At 50.1% G+C, this 22,915-nt stretch overlaps 8 protein-coding genes across 8 annotated transcripts; 4 read left to right on the forward strand and 4 right to left on the reverse strand.

Annotated features, from left to right (window-relative positions):
* The first annotated feature begins 1,209 nt into the window (after nt 1–1,209).
* Nucleotides 1,210–2,665, forward strand: BO83DRAFT_153436 (putative RAS small monomeric GTPase (Rsr1)). Its single transcript, XM_025526253.1, has 8 exons — nt 1,210–1,334; nt 1,416–1,447; nt 1,520–1,546; nt 1,607–1,686; nt 1,735–1,757; nt 1,840–1,868; nt 1,925–1,934; nt 2,043–2,665. Exons 1-8 carry the CDS (start codon nt 1,324–1,326, stop codon nt 2,464–2,466), a joined length of 636 nt encoding a protein of 211 aa, XP_025383472.1. The 5' UTR covers nt 1,210–1,323; the 3' UTR covers nt 2,467–2,665.
* Nucleotides 2,666–3,986: 1,321 nt separating this feature from the next.
* Nucleotides 3,987–6,023, reverse strand: BO83DRAFT_370329 (hydroxymethylglutaryl-CoA synthase). Its single transcript, XM_025529894.1, has 5 exons — nt 5,717–6,023; nt 5,562–5,664; nt 4,571–5,493; nt 4,373–4,504; nt 3,987–4,308 (listed from the first exon to the last, which is right to left on the reverse strand). Exons 1-5 carry the CDS (start codon nt 5,774–5,776, stop codon nt 4,171–4,173), a joined length of 1,356 nt encoding a protein of 451 aa, XP_025383473.1. The 5' UTR covers nt 5,777–6,023; the 3' UTR covers nt 3,987–4,170.
* A 704-nt stretch (nt 6,024–6,727) lies between these two features.
* BO83DRAFT_382417 (putative 3-methylcrotonyl-CoA carboxylase, beta subunit (MccB)) lies at nt 6,728–8,842 on the reverse strand. Its single transcript, XM_025532221.1, has 2 exons — nt 7,277–8,842; nt 6,728–7,217 (listed from the first exon to the last, which is right to left on the reverse strand). Exons 1-2 carry the CDS (start codon nt 8,716–8,718, stop codon nt 6,926–6,928), a joined length of 1,734 nt encoding a protein of 577 aa, XP_025383474.1. The 5' UTR covers nt 8,719–8,842; the 3' UTR covers nt 6,728–6,925.
* A 192-nt stretch (nt 8,843–9,034) lies between these two features.
* Nucleotides 9,035–10,882, forward strand: BO83DRAFT_382418 (isovaleryl-CoA dehydrogenase). The gene is made up of 6 exons (XM_025532222.1): nt 9,035–9,316; nt 9,380–9,467; nt 9,518–9,612; nt 9,671–9,906; nt 9,977–10,254; nt 10,318–10,882. Exons 1-6 carry the CDS (start codon nt 9,133–9,135, stop codon nt 10,730–10,732), a joined length of 1,296 nt encoding a protein of 431 aa, XP_025383475.1. The 5' UTR covers nt 9,035–9,132; the 3' UTR covers nt 10,733–10,882.
* Nucleotides 10,816–12,141, reverse strand: BO83DRAFT_420836 (uncharacterized protein). The gene is made up of 2 exons (XM_025534954.1): nt 11,833–12,141; nt 10,816–11,736 (listed from the first exon to the last, which is right to left on the reverse strand). The coding sequence occupies exons 1-2, from the start codon at nt 11,908–11,910 to the stop codon at nt 10,867–10,869; spliced, it is 948 nt and encodes a 315-aa protein (XP_025383476.1). The 5' UTR covers nt 11,911–12,141; the 3' UTR covers nt 10,816–10,866.
* A 181-nt stretch (nt 12,142–12,322) lies between these two features.
* Nucleotides 12,323–15,262, forward strand: BO83DRAFT_382420 (acetyl/propionyl/methylcrotonyl-CoA carboxylase subunit alpha). Its single transcript, XM_025532223.1, has 5 exons — nt 12,323–12,579; nt 12,656–12,854; nt 12,914–13,011; nt 13,059–14,682; nt 14,909–15,262. Exons 1-5 carry the CDS (start codon nt 12,425–12,427, stop codon nt 14,960–14,962), a joined length of 2,130 nt encoding a protein of 709 aa, XP_025383477.1. The 5' UTR covers nt 12,323–12,424; the 3' UTR covers nt 14,963–15,262.
* Nucleotides 15,263–16,289: 1,027 nt separating this feature from the next.
* On the forward strand, nt 16,290–18,339 carry BO83DRAFT_382422 (putative D-arabinitol dehydrogenase ArbD). Its single transcript, XM_025532224.1, has 5 exons — nt 16,290–16,617; nt 16,726–17,213; nt 17,267–17,342; nt 17,395–17,820; nt 17,871–18,339. The coding sequence occupies exons 2-5, from the start codon at nt 16,763–16,765 to the stop codon at nt 18,049–18,051; spliced, it is 1,134 nt and encodes a 377-aa protein (XP_025383478.1). The 5' UTR covers nt 16,290–16,617; nt 16,726–16,762; the 3' UTR covers nt 18,052–18,339.
* A 62-nt stretch (nt 18,340–18,401) lies between these two features.
* On the reverse strand, nt 18,402–22,656 carry BO83DRAFT_370344 (HET domain-containing protein; the record flags this gene model as incomplete). The annotated part of the gene is made up of 3 exons (XM_025529895.1): nt 18,402–18,861; nt 18,934–21,600; nt 21,637–22,656. The coding sequence occupies 3 exons, from the start codon at nt 22,654–22,656 to the stop codon at nt 18,496–18,498; spliced, it is 4,053 nt and encodes a 1,350-aa protein (XP_025383479.1). The 3' UTR covers nt 18,402–18,495.
* Between the last annotated feature and the right edge of the window lie 259 nt (nt 22,657–22,915).

The following is a 22,915-nucleotide window of genomic DNA, read 5'->3' on the forward strand; positions in this document are numbered from 1 at the left end:
TGTTGTTTCTCTTTCTGCCCCCTCCTCCCTTCTATCTCTCTTTCTCTTTTCTCATTTTCTGCCCTCGAAAGTGATGCCCGTCAAGATGGGGGTCAACTACTTCCTTCTCTAGCTTATAACACCACAGCCAGCACCTTGCTCTTGCTCTACTATCTACTCGTTTCTTTTCGTTCTGGATCATCGGGACCCAAGCAATCAACCAGAACCTTTCCCCATCGCCAGCTGCTAACTAACCTCGACTGTACTAGGGGCTTAAGGTTTCCAAGAGTCGGCCGCACAACAAATCGCCGTTCGATTCGAGGCTCACCGCCGCAATTTGGGAGAGAGTCCCTGCCCTGCCTTTACTTTTTTTTTGACTTTTTATTTTTTTGCTTTTCCCTCTCGTGCAGTTCTTCAACGGGGGTCTTCAGGGATTAGGAAAAAGACGAAACCGAGAAAAGAAATATATCAGAAACAGCAATTGTTTCGATCGCCGTCTCCGTTAGGCCGTTATTGCATCATTTCGTCATCTTGCTGTGCTTGTCGGTAAGCCAAATTCGACGTTCTTCTCTGTTGCGCTCTTCTTCAATGGAACTTACCGATCCTTTTCCTGTTCCTCCCCACAAACCGAACCAGTCCGTGTTCGCTGACTTAGCCTCTGCTACTGCTCCTCTGCTACTGCTACTGCTCTGCTCTGCTCTGCTTTGCTTGTCTGGCTCTCACTCAACTCACTCACTCATCCTCTCTCTCTCTCCCTTTAGTAAACTACTAGTGTCTTTTCTCTCCCCCGAAAGTCACCGATCGATCTGTTCAACAGCAGCTATCCTTCCCTACCTTCCCTCCTCTCCTCTGCTCTCCACCCTCCACTCCCGCGGCCTTGCTTCAGACCGTCCCTTCTTCTGGCGCTTCCATCCTGCCAGCTCCCGGGGAATTGGTCGGGAATTGATTGGCATTGAGACCGATGTAACGGATCGCGTGTTGCTGCCCTTGCTCTCCCAGCACTTCCTCCCCGCCCACCCCCCTCAAAGGGAGTCCAGTCCACCTCCTTCCCTCCTCCCACCACCCCCCCAATTCCCCAATACGCTTAATTCAATTCAATTTATCGGCGCGCATTGAATTTGAATCCACCGTCCACTCGATACCCTCACCGAGACTCAACCCTCGTCTGTCGCAGCATTCGGATCGGGTTTAGTCTACGTTCCAGCTTCGACCACTGCTTCCGCCCCAGGATCAGACAATATAATTGTTGGCTTAGAAGTTACCGGAAGCCTATCGGAGTCGACTCTTTCATTTTCGCATCGAAATCATACTCTTTCAATCGCCGATTACGCGGCTACCGTTCCAATGCGGCCCCAGTAAGCTCCGCCCCGGACTTTCTATTCCACTACAACCGATCGGAGGTCGCCGCAGTCGCTAACATACTGAATTTATCATAGACGGGAATACCATATCGTCGTTTTAGGTGCTGGTGGGTACATACTTCTGTGACAGACAATGAGAAAGGTTCACCGCTGACCATCGGTCGTTGTCGGCGTAATAGGTGGTGTGGGAAAGAGCTGTCTTACTGGTATGCTCCTGGTCGCATATACTTGTCGGGTTCTCTGTCATGGTCGCTGATGCTGGGTAGCTCAATTCGTGCAAAATGTCTGGATTGAGAGTTATGACCCTACAATCGAGGATTCATACCGGAAGCAGATCGACGTGGATGTGAGTTTGGCTTCGTCCTTGTCTGGAGATAGTCACTGACATTTCTAGGGCCGGCAATGTATTCTGGAAATGTACGTGTTGTGCGCAGCGCATTAATTCCATAGCGCAATTACATCACTATGGGTAGTGGAGATAGCTGACTGTTGTATCCAGACTGGACACTGCAGGAACAGAACAGTTCAGTAAGTCTCCGTGGACACGGTCGCATTCAAATTTTCTAATACTAACATCTTCTTAGCGGCTATGAGGTAAACAATGCGCCCACCCTGGACCCCTTCCTCCCCACGCCCACTTATACGGGACGTTACCAACCGTTGCCATTTCGGGCCCCCTGCTGACGTTGGATCGCATTTCAGAGAGTTGTACATGAAACAAGGCCAAGGGTTTCTGCTCGTATTCTCGATTACGAGCATGTCCTCGCTGAACGAGTTGTCCGAGCTCCGCGAACAAATAATCCGCATCAAGGAGGATGAGAAAGTTCCCATCGTCATTGTGGGCAACAAATCCGACCTGGAAGAGGACCGCGCCGTGCCACGCGCGCGCGCCTTCGCTCTCTCCCAAACCTGGGGAAACGCTCCTTACTACGAAACGTCGGCCCGTCGACGAGCCAACGTCAACGAAGTCTTCATTGACCTCTGCCGACAGATCATCCGAAAGGACTTGCAAGGAAACTCCAAGGGCTCCGACTCAGATCGCAAACGGGAAGGTGGCAATCGGCAGGACCGTCGAAAGGACAAAAAGCGCCAGACCCGGCGTAAGGGACCCTGCGTGATCCTATAATTAGTCCTACTCGCGACCTTTCCCCGACACGACGAACGTACCACCGAATAAACGAGAGCAAGCGCATGGGCTAGCCCCCCTGACCACTTACTATCTTATATCGCTCACCATTACGCACATGACTTACCCACTGCTCACTGCACATACCCCGTCTACAAAGCCTGTCTAATGTCGAAACACCTACTACTATTACTACTTACTACAACTACTACTACTACTACTTATTCACCCACCCCTTACCTGACTTTATCCTATGCCATGTTTCATCATACGCCTGTCCACGTGTTCCCACGATAGATATATGTGACTTATAGCCTCGAATATTTTGTTTCTTATACTTATGCTTCTCCTATTACTATGTCCTACATTACTACATTTGTGACTTTTACTCCGGAGGAATGGAAAAGTGTAAATTTCTTGATCTCTTTTATTCTTCTACCACTTTGGATGCTTCTCTTGTGCAAAATGCAAACAGCGCGACTTTCTTTCTTTGTATCTTTCTTGCTTTCAGGATGTTGATTGCGAGAGAAAAGAAGCAGAAGCAGAATTGGATAGATTGCTCTACAGCGATAGGAAGAGAGATGAGATGACTGACCCCAATTGGTTTTCAACTAGATATGTTGATTTCTTCTATGTTTCTTTGTGTTATCAATGGACTCTTGAACAGCTTGTAAGCTGTATGTTTCATTTAGAGGGGGTGGTGAAGAAAGGAACCACTAGTATAGAAAGTATGTCCCCGGATAGAATGTAAATACTACATCAATCATACCAAATGTTCAGATAAATCAGTGAAAGTTATATAGGCGAAGACATCTAGTCGCGTAGACCTAGAGCCGGACGGAGTCAGAGTTCGTTTCCGGGGCTGAAGGATTGTAGTAGTATCAATTATAGGTCATGTCATCTCTGCATAAGTACAGCATTAGACACGAGATATATAGAAAGCCGGACGTCTTGTTGCTATTAAAATGATGTTACTGCGACCATGTAGTAGAAGAACTTGGCTCGCTCGTTCGCTCTGTCTCGTTGTAGAATAGCTAGCTAGCTAGCTAGCTATCTTACTCACTGGACCAAAGATGTCAGTCAACTGATTTGACTCTGGTCGTATAGGCTTAGTATTAGTATTAGTAACCCATGGTGTTGTGTCGTCAGTGCGTTCGAACCAGGCCTTGTTTTAAGCCTTAGGCTCTTAGCCAAGGCCTAGCTAGATGTTACTCTTGCAGGGGGGTTCCTTCCTTAAATGTTGTGGGGCCTTGCTAGGATCTTAAGTAGACTAGTGGCTTCTGTTAGGATTTTTTCTAAGGCGATTACGTTCGAAGAGAATGAATCAGAGACTCAGGAACTCGTCTGCCGCAAGATACTTACTTACTTAGTATCAAATGCCGTTATTTATATAGACTAGTACTTCCGGCTTTACTACTACTACTTAGTATTTATGACACCCAAGGGGGGATTTACTACCGTGTGGTTACATTATTTAGTACGTGTACTAAATAGATTATTTGTATCATGCAGTATGATATTTTGATCAAGTAGAAGCGATTTATTTCCATTGATTTTAAGTACCAAGTCCTTTACCTAAAGAGGTCACACTGAAATGAGATAGGAACAGAAGAATTCCCGATGGAGACCGACCTTTATTGATTAGTTTAAATTGAGCAACAAATCATCACTGCCCCAGACCAGTAAGCCCAGAGATCCTCAGGATCAAGATTTAATAGCATAAGTCCGCCGATACACCTCGTCAATCTTCTCCAGGTAGTATGTTCCCGGTGCTAGGGAAGCTATGTCGCCAGATGGGGTATAGTTGTTGCTTCCGTAGGCTTTTAGTCGGAGTGCGCAGGCCTGGTTATACAAGGTCTTAGTATAAAGCAACAAATGGAAACGTTGTATGACTCTCTTAACTTACCTCTTCATATTCCTCCGGAGTAGCGACATGTCTCTGCTTCAGACGATTCATGAGATCAATTTTCTCAACCATGGGCGCCAAGTCGCCTGTTACTTTCAGGGCGAAGAGAGTGCTGGCTAGACCGCTGCCGTACTTTATTCGTACCAACTGTTAGAGCCAAAGGATTTATAGTTGAAATTGGGGAAAAGGCTGACTTACACTGAACATGCCAATAGTCTTCCCCTGCGCATTAGCCAAATCGATATTACTGATCAGGCTGATAAGTGAGCAATAGAGACTGCCTGTGTACATGTTTCCACACAAGGATGGGGCAGTGATGCATGGTTCAACGCGCTCCTTGAACTGGTTCTTGGTTAGAGCTACGAGCGCTTTCTCTAGGTTCTTGTCTTTGAGGGATTCTTCGTAGGTCAGGGTGCGGAGCTCAGGCGGGATGTCGGTCAGGTCTGGGTCTGGTTTCGAGCTCGATTGATGTAGAAGATCGTTGTATTTGAGTCGACCATAGGACTTGCTCACTAGTTTGCAGTTTGGAGTATGGAAAGCCATGTAGTCGAAGAGGTCGAGGACATTTTCCACGTTCTTATTGTTTATGCTTCTGCGACGGAGGAGGTCCTTGTGGCATCCATCCAGGGCACGAATATAGCAAGTGATGGATTCATGACCATTAACGAGAGGGAACTCGGCTTTGAGGTCTGGTTTGTAGAAGTCGTATGTGTGCGTCATGTAGACACCTTTGATGCTGTGGTCTAGGGAGAGTAGTGCGTTGGGACCAACGAGCATGGCAACGCAGCCTGCGCCACCCGTGGGACGGGAGGAAGACTCCTTGTAGAGGGCAATATCAGATGCTACGACGATGGCGTCCCGGCCGTCCCAGGACCGTGACTCGACCCAGTTTATGGCATTGAAGAGGGCGTTGGTCCCGCCGTAGCAGGCGTGAATAGTGTCAATACCTTCAATGCTTGTGTTGCCGGAGGGCTCGAAGAGGGTTGTAAGGATGGACTTGATGGACTTGGCCTTGTCGATCAGGGATTCCGTGCCTACTTCGAGACGTCCGATGGAGTTGGGATCAATGCTGAATTTCTTGAGGAGGGAGGACACAGCTGTCAAAGCCAGAGAGCAGACATCTGAACAGTTGATTAGTTAGGCAGCCTTAGTACTTGAAGATACAGGATAGTCTATAAATGGAGTATACCTTCTCTGTCGGTGCAGTAATTCATGCACTGGAGGCCTAGTCCGATGGTGTACTTGCCGGCGGAGACACCTTGGTATTGCTCGAAGAGGGTCTGATCCAGACACTGTTTAATCAGACAATCAGACAGGCTCTTAGACGACGAAGAGTTGGACTACCTGGGCTGGGACATAGATCTCCATGGCCTTGATGCCAACATTCTCTGGGTAGGATGCCATGGTGCGGATGATATTATTTATGAAAGCAAACTGAAGCTGTGTTGGGATGAAGATGTAGAACTGGAGAATCGAAATGCAACGGACTGATGGCCCCCTTTTATAGCTATTTCACGTTGCTGCCTATTTGCTTCAGTATGTATTGAAGCAAAGGTAAGTGGGTATGAAGTGGCTGTGAGCTTCTAGCCCTCCATCGTATTCAGATCGGCAGGATCATAGACACCCAGAGCAAGGACACAGCAGGTTGATCGGACCACGCAGTGAGAACTAAGCTGAAACTGCAGAATCGTATTGGACAAAGGAGCCTTTGCTAGAGCTACTAGGCAGATCCTATATTCACCGTTCTAGACATAGGATGAAGAGTACGGCGTATATCAGGTCCTGAGTATGGGCATGCCAGATGCACCAATAACTGTTGGCAAACCGCACAGCGGGTCTCCTAGTGAGATTCCTCATCGGCTAGCTTGCTTCTTCTGATCGTCATGGCGCCGGATGAATGGATGTGAAAACCTGCTGGTCTGTTGTGTACTTCGCCAATTTTCTGAAATATGAGACGTTACTGGCAAGCACCGAACTGACGGCCACAGGCACCGTGGGTAGCAACGACAAATACGAATTTGTTGGACACGAGTATTGAACCTGTTTATTCAAATGCTAATATGTTGTGACTGCGGTGTTTGCCTTAATACAAGCGACAAAAGCAGCAGCAGAACCCAGTCACGGCTGTGCTGAGGCCTAAGTGCTGAGGCGTCACTAAACCACATGATCTACATCTTCACGACTGATCAGTTCCGTTGTAATATCAAGATCTGACCTGATGATCATTTTGATTGGCAATGGGCTGCTAGTATGCATGGATCATCGTAATGCATGTATGGCAAACCAATGCTCGGAGATGAAATCATCCCTATAATTCACAATCATGCTGATACATATTCAATATACTATAGTCTTTCATTTTCGAATATATATTCGTAATCGGGAACCAATATGACATCCCATAGCTAATCACAAACCACTGTTTTAGAAGAAACGTGCCACATTGCGGAGGCCAACAGAACAGTTAGTTGTTTTCAGAGCCGGGAAGCAAATTACTGAAATATGATGCGCTTATGCCACTATCAGATCCTGTTTCATTCCAACTAAAGCACCTCACATTCGGAACACCCCAAAACGGGTCTGCACATCATCTACCTTTCCACCCACGGCAGCTGCCAGCCCCAGACCAAGGAACCGTCTCGTCTGTGCGGGAGGAATGACGCCGTCATCCCACAATCGTGCAGAGGAGAAGACTGCCTCTGATTCACGATCAATCCGAGCCTTGAGGTCCGGATCAGCTGTCCTCCCCACAGCTTCCATGACAGCAGAGAGTTGCTCCGAGCCCATGACACCGATCTTGGCATTGGGCCACATGAACAGAAGACGCGGAGAGTACGCACGGCCACTGCAAACGTAGTTAGTAGATAATAGGAAGAAGCATGTGGAGTCTGATCGAGAACTTACCACATTCCATAATTACCCGCGCCAGCGCTGGAACCAAATACGACTGTAAATTTAGGGACGTCTGCGCAGGCTACAGCCGTAACGAGCTTTGCACCATTCTTTGCAATGCCGCCCTTTTCAGCATCTGCACCGACCATGAAGCCGGAAATATTCTGTAGGAAGACCAGAGGTATTTTGCGTTGCGCGCAGAGCTCGATGAAGTGTGCTCCTTTCAGGGAGGACTCGGAGAACAGGATACCATTGTTGGCGACAATACCCACTTGATGCCCAAAGATACGAGCAAATCCGGTGACAAGCGTCGCACCGTAGTCCCGCTTGAATTCGGCAAACTCACTGCCATCGACGATACGGGCGATGACTTCGTGGACAGGGATTTGACGCCGAAGGTTGGTGCCCACGATGCCGTTGAGCTCCGTTGGGTCATACAACGGCTCTCTGATGGCATCACTGGGAATGTCCTTAGGGGAAACAGTTGTTTTAGGGTAGTTGAGGTTGGAAATAGACCTCCGGGCGAGAACAATGGCATGCGCATCGTCAACAGCAAGATAGTCTGTTACACCTGAGATTGTGCTATGGAGTTGACCGCCGCCAAGGTCCTCTCCGGAAACTTCCTCGCCTGTAGCAGCTTTGACGAGAGGAGGGCCGGCCAAAAAGATAGTACCCTGATTCTCGACAATGATGGTCTCGTCGCTCATAGCCGGGACGTAGGCTCCACCAGCTGTGCAGGGGCCCATGACGACGGAGATTTGTGGAATGCCCAAGGAACTCATGCGGGCCTGGTTGAAGAAGATGCGGCCGAAGTGTTCCTTGTCTGGAAAGACATCTGCTTGGTGGGGAAGATTTGCACCGCCAGAGTCCACGAGGTAGAGGCAGGGAAGCTTGTTTTCTTGAGCAATTGCTTGCGCGCGGAGGTGCTTCTTGACCGTAATGGGGTAATATGTGCCTCCCTTGACCGTGCTGTCATTAGCAACAATCATACAGGTGACACCTTCGACCGTTCCAATTCCTGTTATGATGCCACCTGCTGGGACGTCGTCCGAGTAGACTTCATGGCCGGCGAGTGGAGAGAGCTCCAGAAAAGAGGTGCCTGGATCAATGAGCGCGGTAACTCTGTCGCGAGGGAGCATTTTCCCTCTTGCGATGTGTTTGTCCTTGGCTTTCTGCGGCCCTCCTTGGGAAATTGTGCTGTGGAGACTGGCCATCCGGTCGAGGAGCTCCTGCATTTGCTGGGCATTCTCCTTGAATTCCGAGGATGACGTGTCCACCGCTGTGGGAAGAGCCGATATGGCGGATGCATGATGAGGATGCGTATAGCTGGCAACAGATCTAGAGAAGGCGAGGAACGGCGTTCTCGTCGAGGGTTGTCGCACGGGTAGACAGCGGGAGGGAAGGGCGGGTTGTTTGGATCGCAAGCTCCGCAGGAGCGGAGACGGAGCACGCATTGCGGGGATGTTGGAACTGGATGATCTGGGGATAATCGGGGGTGTAGACAAGAACGTATTTGGGGAATATGACTTATATGCAGACCTACACCATGGCCGGTGCAAGCCGAAGGAAGTACGAGAGGTATTATTGTAGTTGGCAGTGGATGAAGGCGATTGCAGACGCCGAAATGGCCGAAGCAGGCAAGCTGCAGGTGACTTTCCCTGCCTTGAGAAGTGCGGAGAAGGGCGGCGATGATTGCCGCGGGTAACCGTGCTCATCCCCGTGTTTATCAACTAGTATGCACGCCGTCATCCGAGGATGCATGATCCGCCCGTCCTAGCTGTCAATTTCTCTTCTTCTTGTCCTTAATCCGTGTCATTCAACGCTGAAGACCTTTTACCAATTGCTTCCCAGCGTGTGTGTTCGGCGCCATGGCTTCATTCCAGAAACTCCCGTTCTTTCTCCGCCAGTCCTCTCGGACTCTGGTTCGGTGCAGGAAACCCCTCATTCAGCCCCCCGCACTACGCACTCTAGTGATGAAGCACCCCAAGGACTTTGTCCCTCCTACAGAGGAGGACCTGCTAGAGCTTCGCGAGCGTGTACAGGAATTCACACGTATGTATATTGTCCTGCGAAATGCTCTGTTCGGGTTATGCTAAATGCCGGTTGCGAATCAAGGGCGCGAAATTCCCGAGGAAGTCGCCGCGCAAACCGACGCCCAAAATGAGTTTCCGGCAGAGATGTGGAAGAAGCTGGGTGAAGCTGGGTGAGTATCCAGAATATGAGTAGACCATCTATCAATTCTGACCTCATCAGGTTCCTTGGTATCACAGCCAATGAAGAGTACGGTGGGCTAGGGATGGGATACCAGGCTCACTGCGTCGTCATGGAGGAGATCAGTCGCGCATCTGGTATGGCTCTCTTTCCATTAAATGGTTGAATAAAGATGATTTAACCTATTTCAAACAGGGAGTATCGCCCTCTCCTACGCCGCACACTCCCAGCTCTGCGTCAACCAACTCTCCCTCAACGGAAGTCCCGAACAAAAAGAGCGATTCCTGCCTGGCCTCCTATCAGGTGAGAAGGTCGGCGCCCTAGCAATGTCCGAACACTCTGCCGGATCAGATGTGGTCAGCATGAAGACAACAGCCAAGGCCGTTGATGGTGGATTCCTACTGAACGGGACGAAGATGTGGATTACCAACGTGAGCTTGAACTGCCTCCATCCCAAACGAGCCACAAGCACTAATCAGGGCAATATTTAAAACCGTAAAGGGCCCCGACGCAGACTTCATCGTCGTCTACGCAAAGACCGAACCCGAGAAAGCCTCCAAGGGCATCACAGCCTTTGTAGTAGAAAAGACATTCAAGGGGTTCTCCTGCGCCCGCAAACTCGACAAGCTAGGCATGCGCGGCTCCAACACCGGCGAGCTTGTCTTCGAAGATGTCTTCGTACCGAAAGAGAATGTCCTCGGAGAAGTTAACCGCGGCGTCAAGGTTCTAATGGAGGGCTTGGACTTAGAGCGTCTTGTTCTTAGCGCTGGACCGTTGGGGTACGTCCTTCATTTCTTCTTATGCTCCCTGCATTACCTACCAACACTACTGACACATAACAGTATCATGCAAGCTGCTCTCGACCTCGTCCTCCCCTACACCCATGTCCGCAAGCAATTCGGTATGCCCATCGCCCACAACCAGCTGATCCAGGGTAAGCTGGCAGACATGTACACCAAGCTCGCCGCATCCCGTGCCTACACGTACGCCACGGCCCGACAGATTGATAATTCGGCTGCGGAGGGATCTGGGGCTTTGATCAGGACGCAGGATTGTGCCGGCGCGATCCTCTATGCAGCGGAACGGGCGACGGAGTGTGCGCTGGATGCGATCCAGCTGATGGGTGGAAATGGGTACATCAATGAGATCCCTGCGGGACGGTTACTACGCGATGCGAAGCTGTATGAGATTGGGGCTGGGACGAGTGAGATTAGACGTATGGTGATTGGGCGTGCGTTTAACCGGGAATTTGCATAGAATCCGTGCTACATACTATGCCAGCAAGACCTACCTGATCTATCTGATTGACCGGTTACGGATTAGATACCAAGGATGTAACAAGTTGTATGTTCGTGTTCTCATGTACTCATTTCTATACACAGTGAAATCAATTACTTCTTGTTTCTGGCCGATCTCCGCACCGGACCTGATGGCGCGGGATTAGGGGCTTTGGCCTCGCCGACTTTCTGGGTTGCGACGCGTTTCGATCTCGTCTTACTGGTTGCTTCAGGGACAGGTTCGCTTTCTTCTTCAGCCTTGCGCTTGCGGCCTCTTGTTGCTGGCTTGTCTGCCGATGCAGCAGCGACACCGTTTGGTTTCGACTTGGGCACCTCAAGAGAGTCAGACGGCTTTATACCATCGGGAAGGTCCTGAGTACCTTCCATAGTTCCAGTCTCAACCATGTCCGTGTCACCGCCAGCAGCAGGCACGTCTTCCAGCGTACCATTGCCCTTTTCGCTTGTCATCTCCACCTCCACCCCGTCCTCGATATCTGCGTCCTCGCCCTCGTCCGCCTCTACATCCTCGGCGCCATACAAATCCACCACTTCCGGTGCACCAGTTCCTCTCCGTCCCGCGGCATCTTTTCTAACCCTAGCTCTTCCAATCGCGGGGTTCGAATTGCGAAATACCTCCCGCCAATTCTTCAACAGTGCGACCTTCTCTCCCTCTCCTGGCTCATGCAGCGCAATTTTCAGATCGTCAGCGGGGCTTTTCCACACCACACCCTGGAATGCTGCGATATCGAACAAACCCTTGGAGGGGTGCTTCCAACTGCGTTTCGTGGGCGGAATACCCGCGGACAGGGTCTTTTGGGCTAGAAGGGCGTTGAGGGCACGTTGACGTCGGACTGCGGTCGGGTCTTGGTCGTAGTAATCGTCGGAAAGGTCGTCCCAGTCGCTGAAGAATTCTTCAGCTTCGAGGGCCGGGTCGTCATAGAAGATCAAGTCATTTGTTGCGGTTGCTGTCGCGGCGAGATCGTCCTATAGTATATTGTCGTGTTAATTTTGGGTTATTTGAAGGGATTGGGGCGCGACAGAGGTAGAAGAGGTTGAAGAAAATAGGGGGTGGAGACGTACAGCGACAGTTGGATCGGGTTCTTCTACCCAGAAGATGTCTTCGTCATATTCATCATAGAAATCTTCGTCATCAGACATGGTTGCCGATATGAGAAAGTATTAATGTGGTGAGGGAGGTGAAAATGTAAGCAAATTCGGGGATGTGGCCGATAGCGAATGAATTGGAAAGTAAACGATCGCACAACACAGCAAACAGAAGAGAGAGTTGAAGACAGAATCCAATGGAAAGCGCTGTAATAGGCGACTACCCCAACACAATTAAGGGTAGGTAAACTCGAAGCGCAGATCAAAAGCCACTCCTCAGGCACGGCGCAGGACGTGATGCAATGGTCTGGCTGGCTGGAATCTTGAAAAAACCGGCGGGTGGATCTCACCCGTCACGTGCCCGCTGCTTCCCCGCAGCTGCGCTTTGCGTCGGCTGAAGGGGTGCGTTGCAGCGCCGTACAAGAAGCTCGGCTGGGGGAGCTTGGTGTCATTCCAAATCCATGTCACTCGTACTTTTGGATATGCTAGCTGCTTTATGAACGTGCCATTTCCCTGTGGTGTTGAATCATCTTCCGTGGCACTCAACTGATCAGCCGCCTTTCTTGCAATGCCACTCTCCTCTCTTCTCCGCACTTCGTCCCGCCTGGGGCCGCCGGTAGTTCGAAGGTTCAGAAGAGCGGCCTCCACTGTGTCCACCACGACGCCCAAGGCTGAGAAATCACTGGACTCTATTTTAATCGCGAATCGAGGAGAAATTGCGCTGTGCGTCTTAGCCCTGAGTGAAGATTTCTGGTATCTTTGTTGATTGTCAGTACTAATATGGGGTGATCTGTTGCAGTCGCGTTGGACGGACCGCTGCTCAACACGGAATCCGAGTAACGACGCTCTACACGGATCCGGATAGCAAGGCTCAGCATGCGCTGAGCTCGCCATTTGCCTTTAACTTAGGATCTGTCTCCGCTTACCTCGATGGAGATCGAATTATTGAGATCGCCAAGAAGGAAGGCTGCCAAGGGATACACCCCGGTTACGGCTTCGTGAGTGCTTTCGTTACACACAAGCTGCGAAGATACTAATATTTCCGATCCCGTTACAGCTGAGTGAGAATGCAGCATTTGCGCGGAAATGTACGGAAGCTGGACTGGTCTTCATTGGACCTCCTTGGAAGGCTATCGAAGACATGGGTGACAAGAGGTAACATGATGAACCTACTCTTGTGAGCATAGGCTGACAGTCATAAGTCAATCCAAGAAGATTATGACTGCTGCTGGAGTACCGTGCGTACCCGGTTATCATGGCGACAACCAGGATGTCAACTTCCTTGAAGCCGAGGCCGACAAGATCAAGTACCCCGTGCTGATCAAGGCAATCAAGGGCGGCGGCGGCAAAGGAATGCGCATCGCTCATACCAAAGCCGACTTTCAGGCACAGCTTCAGTCTGCCAAATCCGAGGCTATGAATTCATTTGGGGATGATCACGTACTGGTGGAGAAGTACATTACCACACCCCGCCACATTGAAGTGCAAGTCTTTGCAGACAAGCAAGGGAACGCTGTTGCTCTGGGAGAGCGGGACTGTAGTATACAAAGAAGACACCAGAAGATCCTTGAGGAGTCGCCTGCTCCGCACCTTCCCGATGCGACAAGAAAAGATATCTGGGCAAAAGCCCGATCTGCTGCGTTGGCTGTTGGCTACGAGGGTGCTGGTACCGTGGAGTTCATCTTCGACAATGATACTGGCGAGTTCTTCTTCATGGAGATGAACACTCGACTCCAGGTGGAGCATCCCGTCACCGAAATGGTTACCGGTCAGGATCTTGTGCACTGGCAGCTCAAGATCGCGGAAGGCGCCCCACTTCCCCTAACCCAGGAAGATGTGGAGGCTTTCATGGCCAGTCGCGGCCATGCTATCGAAGCTAGGATTTACGCTGAGAACCCTGACCAGGGTTTCATTCCAGACTCTGGCACTTTGCTGCATGTCCGTACTCCCGCCGCTACTGATGATGTGAGGATAGACGCCGGATTCGTCGCAGGCGACGATGTCTCGGCACATTATGATCCCATGATCGCAAAATTGATTGTGCGGGGCAACACTCGTGAAGAGGCGATCCGCAAACTTGCGAATGCATTAGAGGAGTATGAAGTGGCGGGTCCAATCACGAACATTGAGTTCCTGAAAACTGTCTGCAGAAGCCCTGATTTCATTAGCGGGAATGTGGAGACCGGCTACATCGAGAAACATCGCGAGGAGCTATTCACAAGGGAGGCAATTGAGCCCGAGGTGTTGGCCCAGGTGGCTCTGGCCTGCCTTCACCACGATTCGAATCCGGGAAGTGGAACGCAAGCCAACTTTGAAGGCTCTGCCGTTGGCTTTGGCCCAGGATACCAGGCACGACAAATTTCGCTTGCAGAACTAACACCGGGAACAAAGAACGACTCCAAATTTGATGTTAGGGTGCAACAGACGGGTGACGACACATTCAACGTTGATGTCGGGGGACGTTTATTCGAGCAAGTTGTAAGCCATCGTGATCCAGCTTCGAAAGTTGTAACCTCCTTCTTCCCTCACACACGCCTGGACACGACGGTGATCCGCGATGAGGACACGATCATCGCTTTTCAGCGCGGTACCCAATACCGCCTGACGATCCCACGCGCCAAGTGGATGGAGAAGGCGTTGGGAATGAAGGACGTCACGAACAGCGTTCTCGCACCGATGCCATGCAAGGTGCTCCGTGTGGAGGTAGAGGCAGGCGATGTGGTAGAAAAGGACCAGCCACTGGTGGTGATTGAGAGTATGAAGATGGAAACAGTCATTCGCAGCCCACAGAGGGGCACCATCTCCAAGGTGGTACATAAAGCAGGAGTAAGTCACGCGGCCCCTACCCATTCCCAGTCATGACCGCCAGCATCCCTGAAGATGACTACCTCGTCCCGAGACTGGGTCGACCTGAGCCTCGCCATGCTGGACCAGCCCGGGCTCGGCCTGCCAAGGGACATCTTGGTTCTCTCTTCAGCTCACAGGCATTGCTCCACTTTAGCTGACAACGCCTATACTTCAATACTGGCCATTGCTAACAGGTACTTTACAGGATCAATGTAAAAGCGGGACGCCGCTGGTTGAATTCGAAGAGGGCGGTGAGTAAGCGATACGTGGTTCAACTCAGACCATGTTGGGGTGACTAGAATCCGTGAACTTTGTAGCATGTACACCGGTGACTTGGATGTAATGTATGAAGTTACTGCTGTTTGAAGTACACAGTAGTCTGAGCACCTACTCCGATACTCATGGGAACAAGAACCAATGAACATCATTGCAGCAAAGAGCTCTCCGACCGGGGAGGTGCTGAGCATGCTATGTGGACATGTAACCAGAATATATGTTTTGAGCGTCCTTTATGGTTAACAATCTTACATGCGTAGCGATTTGACTACTTGCATACTCAATCTCTATAACCTTTCGTTTGCAACCGCACCATGCATTCTATACAGCGAAGGAAACCACAACTCTAGACTCTATACAACAAATTTGTACAATATCACATCAGAGATGGGTCCCGAATCGAGCTAGCTGCGATACCCGACCCATCAGTCCCCACACCGTACCCACCCGTCACTGTTACCGCACACTCAGACCCGAACAAAACAATAGACTACTTTGTATACAGTAAATAGGTAGTGCACGCATCACGAGTTGACCGATCAATTCAGCTGAGTAGTAGCAGTACTTTGTATCATACATGCAGATGGTTTATAACATGAAAGTAGCAGCAGTCAGGCAGCCAGAATGTATTGAAGGATATGGTTGTGTTGTGAGGTACTAATTTTCAATGTAAGTTTAGTCCTAACCATGGACGAAAAGCTGGGGTAAAGCTTATGGCTACTGTTCCTGATCCCAACTTCAGGATAGCTGAAGCAAAATCCAAACCTTGGGGTCAATATTGGAATGAGCTCGAAGATTGAGATACTGATCATGTGGCCAAGTGAGATTAAAGACCCACATCATGTATATCAGGCATGTCGGTACTTGAGTAGCGCCTTGTGGCCTGACGAATTGAGTTTGACATCTCGCATCATCCGTAGTGGCTATGGCTGACAACTTCAGGTGCCCAATGCGCACCGGGAGCTTCGGGACTTCTCCCGGTGAGTGTGTTGAGAGGAGACAGTGTCTATGGGGTGGTTGGTCCTGTAGTGCATGCCGATAAGAGACAGGAATTTTGCAGAGAAATAGAGAGAAAGTCAAAGAACCTCAAAACAAGTATCCTGATACCTGGGGTTTGATAACAGTGGCGTAGGGGCGAGTCACGCGGACTGCAAAGGAAGCTTGCAGCTCCAGTCGGGGAGCAGATCAGCGTCCGATCACTGCATGGCGGTTGGGGCCTGGCCCTGGCTAGCATCAGCGCCTGACATCACATTGAAACAAGTCAGAGAAAAATACGGAGTACACGAGCTGCAAAATACACTGTCATCACAACTTCCTAACAGCAAAGCTGATCTGACTGGTTTCTTCTCGCTATCTTTGGCGGATCCCAGTCTCTGCAACTCGCAGCTCTGCCTCTTCGGAGCCAATTCTATTATGGCCATGGATGTCCTGCTCAATCACCTGCCGAAGGGTACTGCTTGGGATTCTTGACGTTTCTTTCGTTACTATCTCTGTGTTTTCCTGATTTGCCGCCGCGGGGAAACATTGCCATCGTCGACACAAGGGAAATTCTGGCCATTCGAGCCTCTCCTTTCCATTTGACTGGACCTAAGGTAGGCTCCACCACACCTTTTGTGACCAAATAATTCTGTGTGAAAGGTAAGTCGGATATCATGTCCTAGCAATTGCCTCCTACAGCACATGCTTCACTCACCCATCACTTCATTCCCTCGCTGCACATGAGCACCACTGATGCCCATTTAATAGTAATTGCAGAGCTTGCTTGCTTTCCTTCACAGACACAATGTTCAGATCCACCCTCGTCCGTCAAGCTGCTAAAGCACTTTCTCGGTCGCCACGGCCCGCTGTGTTGGCAGCTACAGAACAGCGAACCTTAGATACCTTCGTCCGCTCGCTCTCATCGACGGCTCTCCGTTTGAACAAAGACGATGATATCAAAAAAGACCCCTTCCTAACAGCGACCAACAAAGCCCCTGAGGGCACATTGGGAGAGACAGAGGGTCGTTTTGCCCGTACTGATGAGAATGTCAAGTTTGAATACCCTGATGACGAGAATATGCCTCGGTCTCCAATCGTTCAGGGTCGTGGTGGGATGCATTTCAAGCGTACACTGGCTCAGTTTTCGCTCGAGAACAGGGTTACTCTTGTGACTGGTGGTGCTCGTGGCCTGGGATTGACCATGTCCCAGGCAATCGTAGCTTCAGGATCGGATCTGGCTATTGTCGACTTGAATAGTACGTGCTAAGCATACCAGGACAATCACTTGAAATCACTGACACTACTCTAGGAGAGGAAGCGCAGGACCAGGCCGCAAAGCTCGTGGAGCAATTTCAAAAGGAGAATCCGGGTCTTGAATCTGATCTGTATGTTGATTATATTCCAGCAGAAAGACTAAGACGCTGATAATTCTCCAAGTTTGCCCACCGTCACTGCTCACTACGCCGATGTGTCCAACCCCGAATCTGTGAACAATGCCATTGCAGAAGTCATTGAGAAGCACGGGAAGATTGATCACCTAGTTACTTCTGCTGGCTTTACTGAGAATTTTGACGCCATTTCGTACCCCTACGATCGAATGCAGAAGTTGTGGGGTGTTAATGTAGACGGGACTTATTTGTTCGCTACCGGTGTCGCCAAGCACCTCATGGAGCGCAAAGCACCGGGCAGCATCGTCATGATAGGTAGCATGTCTGGTGCTATTGTTAACGTTCCCCAGCCTCAAGCCCCCTACAATGCAGCCAAAGCCGCTGTCCGTCACCTTGCTTCTTCTTTCGCCGTTGAGTGGGCCCAGCATGGCATTCGCGTCAACTGTATCAGTCCCGGATATATGCTCACTGCACTGTGAGTATCCATTTGCGTTGCTTTTCTGGAAAGCTGCTAATGTTCTCTAGTACTCGGAAGATCCTTGAGGAGAACCCCGAGCTCCGCGATAAGTGGATATCTCTTATTCCCACTGGCAAGATGGGTACTCCAGAGGACCTGATGGGGGCTGTTACCTTCCTTCTGAGTGATGCTTCCCGCTACGTTACGGGAGCTGATCTCCGTGTTGATGGTGGCTACACTCTGACTTGAAACACAACTGACTATAGCGATATTATTTACTGTACGAGATATGGTTTGCACAATATGAGATCTTCTAGGGACATGAGTTATTGATGAAATGAGCTTGTTATTCAATATAATGAGGCGTGTGATCTATGTATTCTCGCGGTATTCAGCCCGGGATCCTTTGTTCTTCTAGTATACACTGTTTGTGACAAAGATGTCTTTTGCTACGGTGCTCATTACTATTTACTGTGCAATTAAAATGAGCAACGAAAGACTGTAGGTAACGGATACCTGCTTGAGCAGATTAGAGATGAACAGACAGCATATGATAGTATCCACATCTACTATTGAAAAGACCTAAGATGTTTGTATCTATTTCTGGCAATAACAATGATAAAACAATATCAGATGCTCCAAAACCCCGAAATGAAAAAGGACCAGCTTAGTAATGATTGGACGCGATCTGGATCATCTGATGTCAAATATTTTGGTCGACCTCTCCAACGCTTCTTTCTCCATAGTTCTTACCACTTCCCCGCTCATTGCGCCATGTACATATGCTTCCCCAATTAGCTTGTAGGCGTCTTTCTTTACTGGACGCAAAATAACCGGAACACTACACCCGAACAGAATACAGACTTTGTCGTTGTAGGATGTATTCCTTGGGCAAATACCAAACCAGTCTTCCGTTCTTTCTGAACCCGACCCCGCGTCTTGTTCGGAAGTGTGGTTGCGCCCTTGTTGCTCCGAGGATGTAGCCGTCAGCATCTCCATGTTTCGCTCATTGGGTGCAGGAACACTCGGATCATCTATCCCTTTGCTGATGTCCACCGGCTCTTCCTGTCTAGCCTGGCCAGTTTCTTCTTGACTCTGTACGTGCTTCTCGGAATTTTTGCTGTCCTCTACTGGCTCAATCTCCTCAGCCTGCTCAACGGCATCTCCATCCTGTACGAACTTTTCGGCATCTTTGATACTCAATTCGGCATCAATGGTTTCCTCGTGTTTAGTTTGGTCTGCTTCCTCCATCACAATTTCAGGGACATCCTCGCCATCATTGGAAGCTTGCAATTCGGCATTGGCCTTAGCATCGTCTGTAGCATGATGTATTTCAGAAATATGCGCATCTTCGTGACCCGCCGCTCTGAAGAAGCAACGATTCCATGTTACTTCTCGGACTCTTCTGAGGTAATCCCGGGCGAAGACCACCTCATCTGAGAGTTGCCCAGTATTGAGGTCACCACCGCTGAACATGTCAGCTATTTCGAGACTCCTCAGACAAGCTCGTTGATACCAAAGGGGAGGCGACAGTCCGTTTGAGGTTCTATCCGCAATCAATGTCCGCCAAATTCTAGCCGGAACAGCCTTTGGACCGCTGTCGATTCCTTCCCAGCCACCGAGCCTGAGAGACTCTCGGAATACCACGCCCCCACTACAACGCGGGGAAACCTCTTCCACCGTTCCCAGAAGCAAGCCACTGACTTTCATGCGCATTGGATATTCGTCAAACGTGACACCCTTTGCTTGCATGCCATTGGAGGCGTTGTAGATCTGCTGGCCTACGGTTCCGACAAAGCTTCGTCCATTCTTTCGACCTTTGTGGGACTGTCCAGGACCACCGAACTCCGCGTTCTCAAGCAAAGGAACCCAGCTTGGAAGACTATTGTCTGTCTTGAGCAGGGAGCGTTCCTGAGATTTGGGCTGTTTTGCCCAAGGGCGACAGATGATGTCTAATGAGCCGGATGTCTCCACGCAATACTGCGTGAATTGCTTGAACACGGTAGGGATGGGTGTCCCATAGTCGATATGTAACTTGGGCGGGATCCGTTGCACCTCTTCAGGGCTTCGCTGCTTCTCCGTAGGCTGGTGACCCACTGTGATTCTCTCTTCTGCATGGTCGCGCGAAATATGGACTAGGGCGTATATCAAATCGCGTGGGTCGCTGACATCGAAAGTCTGGAGAGTTGTTACGAGGTATTCCAAACTTTTCAACGGTTTGTGTTTGCTTCGGTCCTCGGTCGTTGGAAACAGGCTACTTATCACCTCGAGAAGGACGTTTGCGCTCGAAAATTGAATCTCCCCTAGGGTATTGCGCCCATATCGCCACTTTGTAGGATCGAACAAGGCTCTGACTCGCTCTTCATTGGCCACCAGAAGGGCAATAGCATCGACCAGCGCATCCCAATGAACCATCTTCTCACCACAATATACAACGGCCTTACTCGCAAGTGAGATCTCTTGGACAATCCATCGTCTAGCAAACCAGGGATCCCGGGTGAGCTCTGAAAGAGCCGCCCACTGCTGAGCATGATCCTTGGCGTCAGTGTTGGCGTCCAAAGTCGCCATGTCTACCAGCTGTGGGATGGAATCAATCGCCTTATCACTTCTTCTTTCATTGTCACTTTCACCCAGCCAGATACAGACCATCCTGGCCTGACTATAAATGTCAGGCATGCACCCGAGCTGACTGGTTTTCTCTGCAGCATTCTCCTGGTCAATGCACACGGCATCCACCCACAGGGTCACATTCTCGTCTTTCCTCCGCAATCGGTGTAATGCACAGAAGAGGTTTTCCCGGATTGGCAGGGAAAATGAATCCTCAATCCGATCGGTCCCCTCCGGGAGCAAGTAGATGTGGTGGTCCGCTGATCCATCGCCCCACGAGTAGGAAAGTGCGGCGTAATCTCTCTTCTTATTCAGGTTGTCTATGTTCGAAGCCTCCTTTTGGAATACGTTCTTTTGAAGACGGGCGATAAGGGGGTGGTATTTGTTGGGGGCGCTACACAAGACGAGCAGCCGGAATTCACAATCATTGAGGTCTCTGTAGATTTTTTCTCTTGCGTTCGTCAGTCGCGTGAGTGGCTGGGCCACGAACACAGCACAGTGGACCTTCAACAACTCGTCGATATCCTTGTCAGCCAGTCCTAGCTTGGTATTCTGTTTGATTCCAGCCCTGAGTGTGGCGAGGGCTTCTGCCTGTTCGTTGTCGATATGCTTCGCCAGCTTAGTCTTTAAGCGGTTATTGATAAACTGCTGACGCTGACCGGATTCCGTGCCAGAGAGTCCAGTGGAGTGTGTGCTGGCGGATGTTTCTGGCTCCGGATATTGGTTGACAACTTCTGCCTGCACCTCCTGTGCTATTTGGGTCACCGCCAGCTGTAAGGCCTTTTGTTTTGCCTGGACCACTGCTATTTCGTTCTCAAGCTTTTGCAAATCTTCCTTCTGCTCCTTCTCAAAGTCCTCCAAAATCTGCAATTGCTCTTTCACTTTGCCGAATTCACCTCGGAGAGTCTTCAAAGTCCTGTCCAGATTTTTTCCTTCCACTTTTGTCCATACACTCTTTTTCCCCACTTGTTGGTATTCATCCCACGCCTCGTCCTTGCGCGTCTCTAACTCCGTGTTCTTCTTTTCCTGCTCAGCCAGTTCTTTCTCGGTTTCTTCCAAAAGTTCCCTTGCCATATCAATATAAGAAGCTGCAGGCTTTTCCTGTTGATCGAGATGCTGTTGTGAACTCTCCTCCTGTTCGTCGTCGTCGTCGTCGTCGTCGTCCTCCTCCTCCTCCTCCTCCTCCTCCTCCTCCTCTTTTCCTTCCTCTTTTCTCTCCTCTTTTACCTCCTCCTTTCCATCTTCCCTTTCTCCTTCTTCGCACGAATTCGTCTTATTTGTATAAGCCATCGCCTGTTCCTGTCCGTGTATTTTGTCTGTTGTATTGGGATCCATGCCTTCTACCACCAGATCATGTTGAACCTCCATCTCTGCCTCCGTGGGTTCATCGACCATAACATTGGCCTCACCAGAATGACCTTCAGCGCCTTCATTTGCATTTTCTTCATCATCCGTTGCCTGCTCCGCTTGATCAGACGTGTGTTCTATCCCGTCACCCCCGCGCTCTATGAACTTGACAAGCAGCGTAATTCTCTCCTTCAAGCTCGTTAAGTTCGAAATACCCTTCTGGTACTCTTCAGTAGCTTGTTCCACCTCATACCGTTTTATACGGAGAGACAGCTGAACCATTTCCAGGTCTGGAAGCTCAGATTTACTGCTTTCCGTCCCTTCAATCCGTGATGCGAATTCCTGCAATTTCTGAGAAAGCTGGTGGCGAGCATTGCTGATCTTATCGACTTTGGCTTTGATGTTCTTAATACCGGCTAATCGGGTTTCAATTAGCTGGGTGAGGTTTTCTTGTGGGTTGCCATTTATCCAGCTTCCCAAGCGAATTGCCCACCGCAGCTCTCCGAAGATCTCCCGGTGTTTCTTTAATTCAATAATACTTCTCCATGAATGTTGCTCCTGACAGAAAGTATCACCAGGCTTTCGGAACGCAAGTCGACCAGGCGCCAGGTCACGTATCTCGGGCTCCTTTGGAAGGATACCATCATTCAGTATGACCGGGCTCGAAGCGCTGTCTGAAAGGCCCTTGTCATATGAAAGGATTTGGTTGTCGGTAATCAGATTGGAGGCTAGTTTGATACAGTCATCTGAACCTCTTATCAGCTTGTGAATCTCACGGTCTCTGGGAATGTCTGGAATGGTGGTACCCAGGGAGCCCTCGGACTTATCCCCACTATTGCGCTCCTCTGTTATATCAAAGAGCCACTCCCTCCGCCTCCTTAGAGCTTTGTGTAAACTCATGGTGACTTTTATTCAACAAGTGAGGTCGATGGATCTAGGGCTCTGGAGCGAAAAAAGAGCCATGCCCCTCTGAAAGTCGACCCAAGTCCGCCTTAGAGACTTTAAGGGCTTAAGCAATCTGGCACCTTTCTGCCCTTACCGGGGCTCGGGGTACTCGGGCTCCATCGTGGTAAACAGTTGTGCCCGGAACGGACTCTTCCGGCAACATGTTCGTGCCGGGTGGGCAAGACTTCAGCTCCCCGGCACTACGGCTTCAACT

Source organism: Aspergillus eucalypticola (assembly GCF_003184535.1).
Source record: "Aspergillus eucalypticola CBS 122712 chromosome Unknown BO83scaffold_34, whole genome shotgun sequence".
NCBI lineage: Eukaryota > Fungi > Ascomycota > Eurotiomycetes > Eurotiales > Aspergillaceae > Aspergillus > Aspergillus eucalypticola.